Here is a 12826-nt window from a genome sequence, read left to right as displayed (position 1 = left end):
TGCGGGGTCTCAGCGGGACACAATATTGGAGCCGCACGTCGCATATTCACACTTCACGTCTTGAGGAACGTCGTCTTGGATTCAATCATATTTTGATGGTCCTATCTATAAGATCGGGTGTACCTGCCAAACGCAATGTACCTATTGGCCTATGGCCAAGCCTAAACCGGAACGCCAGCATGCTGCCCCGTACCGTCCTGTATTTTCCCCCGAACGCCGTCATGCATCATATGTACAAGTCATTATAAAAAAAGCCCGCAGCAATATCAACGCCTCATGCGGACGCGGTAGCCTGCTCCCCCTTCTCCGCCTCGGCCGATGACGAAGACGCGGCCTTGCGTTCCATCTCCTCGAGGTACTGAGCGTATCTCGACTTCTTGTTGTGGATACCGCACTCGGTCTTTTGCTGACCCTTCCAGCGGCCGGCGCGCTCGTCCTCGCCGTCCTTGACGGGCACGGTCGAGTGCCAGTCGCCAATCGACTTGTATCCCTGGTCGAGCAGGTCGTTGTAGGGGACATTGTGGGTCTTGATGTACTCCTGCACCTGCTTGAATGACCAAGCGGCCATGGGGTTGATCTTGATGACGCCACGCTCGTCGTCGACCTCGATAACAGGCATCTTGTCGCGGGCGCCACCTTGCGAACGACGACGGCCGGTGAGGATGGCGGCGACGCCGAGTTCGGAATAGGCGCGCTGCAGGGGCTCGACCTTTGCGATCCAGTCGTACATTTCCGACTCCGTCTCCCAAAGCTTGGGGCCGTACATGGCCTCAAACTCCTCGGTGGAGTCGACGCCGTACGGCTTGAAGATGTGCAGCTTGACGTTGGGGTAGCGGACCTGGATGTTGTCGACGAGGTTGTGCGTCTCCTTGAAGTGGTACAAGGTGTCGAGGAAGATGAGGTCGACGTTGGCGGCCGAGGGGTTCTCCTTCTGGATCTTGGAGAGCATGTCAAGGGTCACGAGGCCCGTCAGGCCGAAGGCTGTGGATTGGAAGAGGTTGGGGAACATGATCTTCGAGAAGCGGAGGATGTCCAAGGGGTGCATGTTCTCAAGCTGATCGTTGAGATGCTTGAGGTGGGGTTGTGTGAGGGAGATCAAGGGAAGCGCCGGGATGGACGACGCCGTCGACGAGGCATCGGTTGCGGAACCGTATCCAGACTCGACTTCATGCTGCTCCAGCTTTGCAGCATCGAGGGCATCCAGACGGGGAGATGATGCCACGGAGGACGTCCGGGTCGCGGGCTCGACTGCAGATGACATTTTTTAGTCGGTTGAGGTGTGGTAGAGAGGGGTTGAGCGAAGAGGTATGGTTGTGGTGTGCCAGGGGTATGTATATGACGAGTGTGTTTTTGAGAGGGTGTGTTGAAAACCCGGGGTATATTCACTCGGCACGGCTTTGTTCAAAAGAGATGAAGCAAGAAGCAAATGACGCAAGATGTAAGTCAGGGGAAGAGTTCAACCTTTGGAACAGGAAGAGGCGGAAAGATTGTTTTATGAGAACTGGAGGTAGGGAGGCAGGCAGAACTTACACCGCGGGGAGGAGGCGGGAGGAGTGTCATGTTGGGCACAGGGCATCATCAAGCAACATTACTAATTTGTTTTCCCGCCGCTCTCACACTGATCCGACCTAAGCAGACGCCGAAAGGGAACTGGCCGGACCACAGGAACCCGCCCAGGTATTGCGCAATCGCACCTCTTCTGGAGCATTCGCATTGAACAAGCGCTGAGGATTTTGCATCTCTAAGGACAAGGCGTGGTCTGGGAGAAATCACGACATCGGCGCTAAACCTTTCGTGACGAGGCAGGCGAAACCTGATTGGCTACAGGCCGCAGGGGTACCTCCGTACCGTGGACATCCCGCAATTGCGCCATCGCCCCGGATGCCGGAGTGGATTTCACAATGGCAAAATTCGCCTTGTAGCCGGCCCCGGCAGCCGGAAGCCGTGACTTCATGAGTATACATATTGGGCCGGATCCTCCGTATCTGTAGATATCAGTAGCCCCTGAAAAGATGCCCGAGATGAGCGTTGACGCAAGAGTGAAAAAAGGGTCTTTGGTCAAGCAGAGATGCTGGCGCGAATTCGCCATGATGATGCCAGAAGACGTGATTCCGCCAGGGCCACTAGTCGGCTTGGCCTAGTGGATGCGACCCGGCACTCGGCCATCGGCCGGCACGGCAATCGGCGCCCAGCGGCCGTCGGTGTGGATGATGTCGGAGGTGTCTGCAACTTGAAAACGGGGCGTCAGCATCCCGCGCCGGACAACGTATCTCCATCGCCCACCAGCCAGCCGTGCCAACCTACGAATCCATAGAACCATCCATGACGCCCGCCGCGAAATTTTCTTCAAACCCACAGTTGGGTTTTGATATGAGATGCGTTTAGACTTTAATCACCGCCCGAGGCCTCGCTTGCCGACCTTCTCCGAGGATGCCCACCGCTTCCGGCGGCTTTTAAAAGATGGCGCAGGTTTGGGTTGAAGAAACATGGCTTCTGAACCCTAAACCATAACCTGGAGACATTGGGCTTCCAACGAAACACGGAGCAGCCGAGACTTCATGGACACTTCCATTCCTTTGATACCTCGTCAATATCCAAACAACTATGAGGTCGCTTGACCTGGTTGGCTGACCGCTCATTCATCCACTCATCCACTCATCCACTCATCCATTCATCCAACGTGTTTGCCTTTATGACCAAGGCAGAGGGAGACTAGGACGCCGGTTACGGCGATCCAGAGGAGGAGACAAAACTCCGCAGCACATAGCAGTTTGTCATCTGTGCTTTGTGAGATGGTGCATCTTATTTCCGTTTGGCTCCGGTCTCCATCAGCGGGGACTGCTCCTGAGGAATGATCAGTCATCGGCTGCTACGGCGACTGGTGGGTGAGCCAACTTACCAAGCAGGCAGGTCAGTGTGTCTGTACGCTAGTACAGCAACAGGGCCGTGCCGGCACCGTCCCTGGATGACTGGCATCGGCTACTTCGGACGAGGCTGATGGTTGCGCAGATCCCGGCCTGATATCCGTTCACGTGCCCGGGGGAGTGCCCCTACACCTTAGCTGACCGATCTCAGAGTGATGTAATGAAGATTCACCGTGTCATTCGTACCTGACCTTAGCTTGTCATGTAAGAAATTTTAGAGGGGTAACCACGTGACTTGATCGTCCACTTGGGACCGCATGCAACGAAAGCCGGCCAATCAAAGACCGCCCATGCTCTCGGAGGCGGGAAAAACGGGGCTTATTCGGCTCCGGACCAGTGACGGCAAGGCGGGGCACACAGTCAGACTCACAGTGCCAGCGCTGCGCCAGCCTCCGCCGCGACCTACTCGCACTCTATCGTCCAACCAGGCAAACATCAGTTTTATCTTGGAAACATGAGGACCGGTAATCTGTGTCTTTAAGGTTTCGTTCACAAGGGCGCACAGCTTCAAGCCCTCTCCCACCTCCTTCCTCCCGTCGCCGTCCTCCTAGCCGCCGCTGCCGTCGCCGTCAGCTGTTGCCGCAGGTCACTCTCGCGCCGACACTGCTTCCCGTCCCGTTCCAGTCTGTTCCGTCTTCTAGCTCAACCCCGCCGTGCCTATCGCCGCGAAACAGTCTCCGCCATGGCCGACGCAAGCCCCGCCAAGTCGACGACGTCTTCCCGACCGCAGCTCACCTCCTCGATGAGGAGCAGCTCGTTCTTGCGCGAGCACCAGCAGTACCGACCTCCCCAGCACCCAGAGAGCCGTTTCGGCATCGATACGGTTGTTGAGGACCTGAGCAACGTCTCCGTGTCGCCGCCCAAGCACAACCATAAGAATTATGCCGCCTTCAACGGCATCCCCTCGGAGGAGAACCCGCCTACCATCCGTAGCGGCCTGAACCATAGCTACTCGCACCCGAACTGTGCGCCCGCCTCGGGCAAGAACTCGTCCCGCCTCGTCGCAACACTATTCTATAAACCAAATGGCGAGACGAACACCATATCGGCGTCTGGCGGCAGCGGCGTCGCATCCCCGCCTAAGCACGGGTCCTCCGATAGCCTTGGAAAGGAGTCCCTTCCGGCCAACTTCGCACCGACGCAGAACCCCGAGTCTTTCCCGCTCGAACCACCGACGCTCGAGCCCGAGAAGCTCGACCATCTATACGGCTCCTACATTTCGCCCATGTGCGTGACCTCGTTCCTGCACCTGATGTCGACCTTCCCCCTCCCCGCTGGCGAGTCGGACTACAGCTCCTCGCACCGGTGCCTCGACAGCCAAGAGCACCCACGCGTCGTGGAGCTGACCCTCGACCCGGCCCCATGCCAGAGCTACCTCAGCTTGACCGATCTCCGGAGACACGAGCTTATCTACCGTTTCGAGAGGGAATGGAGCGTCGACGTTGCGCTGCAGCCCGACACCTTGTGGCGCCGCCACCCTAGACTGGTCGTTTTCGACATGGATAGCACCCTCATTACGCAAGAGGTGATTGACCTGCTCGCGGCGACCATCAAGGACCCGCCTGATCTGGCCGCGCGCGTTGCCGACATCACCCACCGTGCCATGCTCGGCGAGCTCGAGTTCGACGCCGCATTCCGTGAGCGCGTTCAGCTTCTCAAGGGCCTTCCCGAGTCATTCTTCGAACAGCTTCGCCCCGTCCTAGACGTGACGAAGGGCGTTCCTCAGCTGATCAAGGCCCTGAAGCGCCTCGGCGTGAAGACTGCCGTGCTCTCGGGTGGCTTCCTGCCCCTGACGAGCTGGCTGGCCGGGGAGTTGGGCATTGACTACGCGCATGCAAATGAGGTGGTCGTTGATGATGCTGGCAGACTCACTGGAGAGGTCAAGGGCCTCATCGTGGGCAAGGAGCGTAAGCGTGACCTCTTGATCGAGATCGCCGCCAAGGAGGGCATCGAAATCTCGCAGGTCGTTGCCGTCGGCGACGGCGCAAACGATTTGCTGATGTTGGGCGAGGCGGGACTGGGCGTTGCATGGAACGCAAAGCCGATGGTGCAGATGGAGGCGGACTCGCGATTGAACAGCGAGAGCCTGCTGGACTTGCTATATCTCTTTGGTTTCACTGGGGATGAGATAGAGCAGCTTTCCTCGTAGATGAGGCATGTAGACAGACGGGAGCAAACGGCGCAGGCCCTGTGGTGGTTGAGGAGTTGGGCAGATATTGTGGTTTGGGAGTATCCATTTACACGCCTTCATGATTTAGTCGCATACCAATGAACTCTAACCAAAACGCCCGAAATTCGAAAGCCTCTAGTTCCAGACCCATGGCCTGGCAAGGCCGAGTGAATGAGTGATATTCAGACGTTGGTGGCTGTTGAAGGTAGAAAAATGTGGTTCAAACTCTGAATTCACCCTATCTACACATGAAAACCACCTTCCGCCCGTTGCACAACTTGCGCAAAAAACACATCTTCTCAACGTAGGTATCTTTAGTTCTTTAAGGGTAGCCCTCCTTGCCCCACTTGTTGTACTTGTCGTGCAATTCCTGTGTCATAATCGTCAGCCCGGGTTATTCCCTCCGGTTCAAATCCCGAAGGATGGGCTCTCGTGATCCGGCTAGCATAAGAGCCGCTCAACGCCTGGGGATCGGATATATCGCCAGCGGCTATGTAAACGCACCTTGGGGAGGGTGACATCGGGAATGATGACAGTGTTGACGGCGCTAGGAGCGTCCTTGGGCTCGGCGCGGGGGTTACCACCGGGGTGGTACTTGTACTTGCCCTCACCCTCGGTCTCCCAAGGCATGCCGGCCTTCAGGACGGGGCTCTCGGAGGTGGAGGAGGTGGGGGAGCGGCCTGCGCAAGAAAAAAAGAGAGCATATGTCAGTGGTTGCCGTTGTTGTGGGGGATTTGCGAATAATTGTAGGACTCACCGAAGTAGAGACCGGCACCACCGAGGGCAGCAACCATGACACCGCCGAGGATCTGTTGACAAAAAATTCATTAGCACTCAATTATCCCCCGCACGCAATCGGTTCGCCGCGCCGTGGTCCGATTGACATCTCTCGTGTAGTTCTGCCTTCGTGGCTAGGCTGTGACTGCCTGGAAGCCTGGCTTCGTGGGAAGGGGTATGGGTGGTTGTGATGTAAGGATTTCGGCTGGACGGATGGGATATCACGCACGATGAGTTCGGGGTTGCGCTTGGACTCCTGGGTGAGCTGCTTCTTGGCGTGCTCGTCAGAGAGACGGCGGATGGAGGTAGAGAAGGCACGGCGGGCGACGAAGGAGGCCATTGTTGCGGTGGTTGACGAGTCGGTCGTTGGGGGGAGGTGGTTGTTGTGAGTGATGTTCGGCTGTCGTATGATTTCGGAGCTTCAGGTTCGTCGAGACAGGATCCCAAGGTTGAAATTCGGGAGAAACGATTGGCCGGGCTTACGAAGGACGTTGATTGGCCAATCCCCGGCAGTGTGGGCATTACCTCATTCTGTAGCGCCTTTATACATATTATGAAGATAATCGGCACTATTACTATATACTATACAGTGCTCTATCGCTCTGTCCTGTCAGCTGCGACCATTGATCCACCGAAATCCCAGACGTTGAGCAGCACTCCCTCATTCTCTGAGTGATTAGTCGTATCGGAGCAAGTTGCGGCCTCAAATCCAGACTTCAAACCCCCCAAACTGAATGCTATACTAATCTGCTGACTGAAAGGAGCGCAGTCGATATCTGGTGTCAGCCTCACTGATAATCATTGGCCTGTTCGCATTTCTTAGGTAGTCTTACATGCGTGGGTTCCCTTATGACATGACGGCCTCACGAATATGCAAGTTGGGACACACGCTTATAAGTAGACGAGGGTACGGTCAATTTGTCGGAGTTTGAATGATATGTGTGATGCATCCCCTAAAACCATGATCTACGAGCCTTATCTGCAGCGGACTGAGTTACAAAGGGTTGGTCACTTCTGCTTTGGTCTCACGATTGCCGTCTTTGCTTTCGCCATCTTCGACAAAACGGAAACATCGTCGACCGCCGACATACTCATGACTCTGTTAGTTCCAATATTGCCGTCTATACCATCATGATTGCATCATGATTGAATGGAAGCAAGTTGAAGAAGGAATGTATCCCCCTGTGAACTTTTTGTTGGCCGTGTGGTACGTCGAAGATGCACAGTGAGACCCAAGTTCAACTGTTGGATCCAGGTTTCCTTACTGAAGTGTGTCGAATAATCTAGTATGTCTACTCTTAAGTTCCAAAGACTTGCTCCAGGATCATATAAAGGCCCGTTCATTGCAAGCATTTGCGAAACAATCAACGAACAAAACTCGCCGACGGATTTCCAGCGTGGGAAGGCATTCATGCCTATTATCCTGATTGAAGCCGCCTGGGTTATCCAGCCCGGAGCACACTTTGAGACGTGCGACCATTGTCAAACCAAGAAACAAGAATGGCTCTGTGAAAGGCTTGGGTCGGACGGGATGACACATGTTTCGAGGGACTTGCTTATCCATTGCAGACGGGATGGGCTGTCTGCATGTGCAGTTCGGCATAATCAAATTTGATGGATGTAAAAGCAGTGATCCTATCATGTATTTTTAAGCGTCTCTGTCGTTGAAATGCGACGAGTGATGCGTCATGTGATTGGTGTGTCTTTGCCGTCTCCCAAGCATCTCCCCAGTGAAGCTGGCACCGACGCAGTATTTCCGAGCGAGGTACAACCCAGAAGATTGGGAAGATCTTCATTGGACCCCCAACGTTGCAACAGCCTCAACGGCTTCGAAAGAGGGGCACGACGCGGTTGTAGTTGTGGGACATGGATTAGGCTAGAACAACACCTCAGCTTCCCTCGCTTGTTGACGTTTTGCCATGAAGTATCTAAGAAACGAGGGTCGAGAAGCATCGCCACTTGAAGTTCAAGAGTGCCACGCAGGGCTAGCACAGCCATGGCATGTGCGCTTTCAACGCTTGGTGGAGATCGTGCCTGAAGGATCGGTCGTCCCAGAAATCCAATAACCCTGGAGCGCGATCGCGGGCGCCGCGTGCTGTTGCTGCTGCAGCAATTTAAAGCTGGGGCCCTAATACGGCAATTGCAATCAAATTGGCTTGGTCCGCTGGAGCCAAGCCTGCATAAAAAAGCGGCCAAAGCCGTTTTGGAGGGGGCTTGAGCGCATGCACTATCAATATTGTACAGAGTGTGAGCAGCAAGACTGTTAGTGATGTTGACTGGCAGCGGCATATCGCGCTAGTGACGGTAGTTCCACTGGGGCCATTGTGCAAGCGGCCATACGCACAAAGCACGGTTACCCAGGCTATCGCCCCTTGCATGGGGTCATCCGGCCCAGAACCCCCCCCGTTTACCTGTCTGCGCTTCTCTGCTCCAATTCTCTCCGTCACTGTTGGGCAATCCATGCTTTTTCTCTTGGGTCCTACCTAGGTCGCTTCTGGTCTCGAAAAAGGAACACCAGACGAGACAAGATCCAAAGTCTGGTCGACCGTCTCTTCGCTTCGCTCATTGTCACGGCTGCTCGCCATTCCGACCCTCCTTTCTCCGTTCTCTCCCACACTCTCTCCACGATACGTTACGTTACGATACCTACCGATTCACTCCCTCGCCTTAATTCACGGGCCTTTCCTATTCCTTCGCACGACCTCATTTTAATACCGATTCCGACCGTACACTTTGCGCTCCAGCCTTCCCCAAACCTTCTGTGGTCCAGTTGCCCAGCCGAACCTGCCGACCCCATCATTCCGCGCGACAGTTAATTTCCAGATTCTCACGTCCAAGCGCTGAATCCAAGACCGACCGTAGCTTCCTCCGGTCTCCCCACGACTCACCATTATCCGAACCCATTTTCTGCCCGTGATACCCCCCCATCACCGCGTCGACAGCGACATGTTGTAGTGGAGGAAGTTTGCGAGTATCACGAACCGTTGCGCCGCCTAGTCGACTTCGATTACAGCGCCCATCATGACTTCAAAAAACCAGGCCAACGGGCCCAACCCGTCGGCCGGCGACGACGCCCTTCCGAAACCCCAGTTTCCTGGGCGTTCCGACCGACCAGGCCCGCCAAGCATCATCTCATCACGTATGACCGACATCGCGTCTGACGATGGCGGGGAAGCGGCAACCCAGACTGTATCCGATTATACGCGTAGGAAATCCGGTCAGGCATCAGAGACCTTATCGCGGCCAGGGACTGCGGTGACGGGAATGTCAGGGCCTTGGGAAGGCCGACGACGAGGTCCACCCCCACGCTTAAACTACATCACGAGTCTCAACGAGAAGAGGGGGAGCACCGGAGGTGGAAGTGTTGCTGGTTCCATTAGCAGTCGACCGCCGAGCTCGACAAGTCGCAGCCATGTTCCATCTCTCACATCCTCGGCCTTCTTTCGTCCCATGAGCTCGCAGAAGCTGCAGGCCCAGCGCGGCGGTTCTCGCCCCGCAACCCGACAGCAACCCGCGCTGGATGATTCCGAGCCTGCGTCTGAATCTAGCCCCAGTGCCGCGGCGGCCGCGGCTGTTGCGAGTGGTGGACCGAATGCTCGGCACAGCGTCATCTCCAACCCAGTATCGAACCCCGTCGCCCGAATCCAAAGGCAACTCAGTGGTGACGGCGAAATGCGTCCTCCTCCGTCCCGCGGAACCGAATACACAGAGCAGGGAACGTACGACCGCATCACCGTGAATACAAGCCCTACCCATGGACACTACCCAGCTGGCAGCATGTCTGAAAGTGTTACTCCTTTGCAGCGGCATCAGCGCAATAGCCGGAACCTCGGTGTGAACGTGGACCGAGGCAACCAGCCCAGCCCTATCAAGTCTCCACGATCCTTCCGTTCCAGCTTCCTGTTGTCGGGTAGGAGCGACCAGGGCCAGGACAGGTCCAACCGGAGCCTACCAGGCGGCGAGAAGCTGTCATCCATCGCCTCAACCCCGCAGCTCAACCCAGTTGACTCTTCAAGGCCAGCCGACAAGAACAACCTGAAGAAGTCTAGGACAAACCTCGGTTATGTCTTTCAATACTTTGAGGGAAACACCGTTTTCTGCATGGGAGGTCGGTTTCAAAACACCAAACATAGGCCAGTCAATGTGGCGACAGGCTTGTTTATCATCCTCCCGGCCACACTATTCTTCGTCTTCTCTGCGCCTTGGATATGGCACAACATTAGCCCCGCAATTCCCATCACTTTCGCCTACTTGTTCTACATCTGCATTTCTTCTTTCCTTCATGCTTCTGTTTCTGACCCTGGCGTAAGTTTCTTCTTTCCTGTTTTGATAACGACTTGGCTAACGGCAACTAGATTCTACCTCGCAACCTCCATGTTTTCCCTCCCGCAGAACCGACCGATGATCCACTTCGACTTGGCCCGCCCACCAATGACTGGACACTGATCAAATCAGCGGAATCGTCGACCGCGGCCATGGAAGTACCGGTCAAACATTGTAGAACATGCGACATCTGGCGACCTCCCAGAGCTCATCACTGTCGTCTTTGCGATAATTGCATCGAGACTCACGACCATCACTGCGTTTGGCTCAACAACTGTGTTGGGCGGCGCAACTACCGATATTTCTTTGCTTTCGTGTCATCAGCCACATTTCTATCTCTTTACCTGCTTGGCGCCTCCCTCAGCCATATCCTCATTCACATGAACCGTTCGAACATTTCCTTTGGTCAAGCAATCGACGAATTCCGCGTTCCCTTCGCGATGGTTATCTACGGCTTTATTGCCTTTCTTTACCCAGCTGCCCTCATGGGTTATCATATTTTCCTTATGGCGCGCGGCGAAACAACACGAGAATACATCAACTCCCACAAGTTCATCAAGAAGGAACGCTTCCGCGCATTTACTCAAGGAAGTGTGCTCAAGAACTGGACGGTTGTTCTCTGCCGACCAAGGCCCCCCACCTACTACCAGTTCAAGAAGAGGTATGATGCTGGGGACCAACGCCTTGGTGCTCTCCGGGACCAACCCAAGAACGACGCTCAGGGTATGGAGATGCAAAATGTCAGACCATCGACAGGGTTTCAAGGACCCGTCTCTTTACGCAATGAAGCAAACGCTTCTACGACATAATTACAAAATTTCTTTGCTTGTTTAGTGCGCGGCGTTGTCTGGGAGCGATCAAAGGCATACTGGATCCTGGATACCTGTAATGTATGTTTTCTATTATACCCGGGTTTACCTGTCAATACAGGTGCATAGACATATGCTTCGGGCTTCAGTTTCTTGACACAGAGAAGGAGAAGCCTAGTTACGTGTGTCAATGTGAGCCGCTTCAATGGTGGATATTGTTCATAGACACTGGGCGCAATTAGTGCGCTTGCAAATAAATATTAGTCGATACTTAAGATCGAACCTTCCGATCCTGAATTGCGCATGGGTTTGCATTGTGAATCATAGCATCTGGTTTGGTGTCGGCAATCAACAGCCTGCTGTCAAACATGCTTTCATTTCGTCACCGACCGCCAAACCAAGGAGGGGTTTGGGGACCAGTCAGTCACTCGTACTACCGTGCCCGCATACGCCCATAAGTATCCCGTCCATCTGCGACAACCCCGCGACATCGAGGAGAAGTTTCATTTATACGCAACACCGACAGAACAGTCTTGAACACTTCGCACCCTGTAATCTCCACACAAGGCACATCCGGGACGCCAGAACAATGCCATACGTCTTTGACGGCTATTCGGAGCCGAGCTCCGGCCGCAACTCGCCCCGGAACCAGCAACGCTCGGGGGGACACCATCAGCGACGTCGGAGACGACGACGGCAGCAAGATGGGCCGGTCGGCGGCTCTGGGGCGGAGTATTTTGGAACCGGCCGCTTTTGGGAGGAGAATGCCCGGCAGCAACAGCAACAGCAACAGCAACGGCAACAACAGCCACGGCGTTCCTCGTTTGGTCTCTTTGGCAACATGGACGAGTCAGGATTCTGGTCTGGGAGTACTAGGTCAGAGGCGGAATGGGAACGGGCCTTCATGGATGCGTTTCGCAGGGTGAATGAGCAGCGGGGACAGCACGGCGGCGTTGGTGATGGGTTCGGGAGTGCGGGGCATGGGCGGGATGGTGCGAGGGGAGGAGGGTTTGGGCAGCAGGGCTTCAGAGCAGAACAAGCTATTCGCTTTGAGGATGTTTTTGAAAGCCTCTTTGGAGGTGCTGCAGGTGGCGGGATCTTCGGGGCTGACACCGGCGGCGGGTTCGGCGGCCAGGGAGCCGGGATGGGATTCGCCAGTGCATTCGGACTCGGAAGCGGCGGAGAATGGGAAACCGGCTTCGAGGAGCTGTTCGGTCCCCCTGGATACGACGACGGTAGAAGCGGCGGGAGAGAACACAGCAGCGGCGAACGGTTCAGGGCTCAGGAAGACACGCGACGGGGAGGCGCTGGCATGACCTGGGGCGAGTTCTTGGACTTGTTCCGGCACCGGTTTGTTGGAGGCAGCCCGTATGGGTATGCTGGAGGACCCCCGCCCGCTGATTTGTTCGATATTTGGCACACGGACTGGTAGAAATGCCTGGAAGGGGGCTCTGACGGAGATAACAATCATCAAGGAACAAGAACCGATACTGCTCTACGTCTTGTTTCAACGGATTTGTTTGCTCAAGGTCGATGCGGCTGTTTAACACTCTTAGCGCAGCAACAACTCCAAAGCCGCCAGCTTGAGTTAGCCATGGAGACTCTGACACAAGCCTATGCTTTGATTGAAGCCAACGACTCCCAAACCACAATACCTATGGCTCTCGGAGAGGTTCAAGTATTACGATCAAATGAGTAGATTATTTGCCTTCGTGAGATCTCACGAGGAAAGTGTCTTGTACAAAACCAAAGCCTACGAGTGTGGAGAACTTTCTTTTGAACCAGGAAACCAGTATTATTTCGCGATTGACCATAATTCAACT

The 12826-nt window shown here is 55.1% G+C and overlaps 5 protein-coding genes across 5 annotated transcripts; 3 read left to right on the top strand and 2 right to left on the bottom strand.

Annotated features, from left to right (window-relative positions):
* Positions 1 to 274: 274 nt before the first annotated feature.
* Positions 275 to 1261, bottom strand: EsH8_III_001289 (phosphoadenylyl-sulfate reductase (thioredoxin); the record flags this gene model as incomplete). Its single annotated transcript, XM_083263014.1, has 1 exon — positions 275 to 1261. One exon carries the CDS (start codon positions 1259 to 1261, stop codon positions 275 to 277), a length of 987 nt encoding a protein of 328 aa, XP_083123501.1.
* A 2345-nt stretch (positions 1262 to 3606) lies between these two features.
* EsH8_III_001288 (HAD-like domain-containing protein) lies at positions 3607 to 5073 on the top strand (the record flags this gene model as incomplete). Its single annotated transcript, XM_083263013.1, has 1 exon — positions 3607 to 5073. One exon carries the CDS (start codon positions 3607 to 3609, stop codon positions 5071 to 5073), a length of 1467 nt encoding a protein of 488 aa, XP_083123500.1.
* A 343-nt stretch (positions 5074 to 5416) lies between these two features.
* On the bottom strand, positions 5417 to 6211 carry EsH8_III_001287 (uncharacterized protein; the record flags this gene model as incomplete). The annotated part of the gene is made up of 4 exons (XM_083263012.1): positions 5417 to 5464; positions 5599 to 5774; positions 5852 to 5903; positions 6101 to 6211. The coding sequence occupies 4 exons, from the start codon at positions 6209 to 6211 to the stop codon at positions 5417 to 5419; spliced, it is 387 nt and encodes a 128-aa protein (XP_083123499.1).
* A 2681-nt stretch (positions 6212 to 8892) lies between these two features.
* On the top strand, positions 8893 to 11003 carry EsH8_III_001286 (palmitoyltransferase ERF2; the record flags this gene model as incomplete). The annotated part of the gene is made up of 2 exons (XM_083263011.1): positions 8893 to 10176; positions 10227 to 11003. The coding sequence occupies 2 exons, from the start codon at positions 8893 to 8895 to the stop codon at positions 11001 to 11003; spliced, it is 2061 nt and encodes a 686-aa protein (XP_083123498.1).
* A 589-nt stretch (positions 11004 to 11592) lies between these two features.
* EsH8_III_001285 (uncharacterized protein) lies at positions 11593 to 12435 on the top strand (the record flags this gene model as incomplete). The annotated part of the gene is made up of 1 exon (XM_083263010.1): positions 11593 to 12435. One exon carries the CDS (start codon positions 11593 to 11595, stop codon positions 12433 to 12435), a length of 843 nt encoding a protein of 280 aa, XP_083123497.1.
* Positions 12436 to 12826: the final 391 nt, after the last annotated feature.

The sequence above is a fragment of the Colletotrichum jinshuiense genome, chromosome 3 (assembly GCF_051148585.1).
Source record: "Colletotrichum jinshuiense chromosome 3, complete sequence".
Lineage (NCBI taxonomy): Eukaryota > Fungi > Ascomycota > Sordariomycetes > Glomerellales > Glomerellaceae > Colletotrichum > Colletotrichum jinshuiense.
The sequence above is the reverse complement of the archived record's forward strand: the minus strand, read 5'-3'. Positions and strand labels throughout refer to the sequence as shown.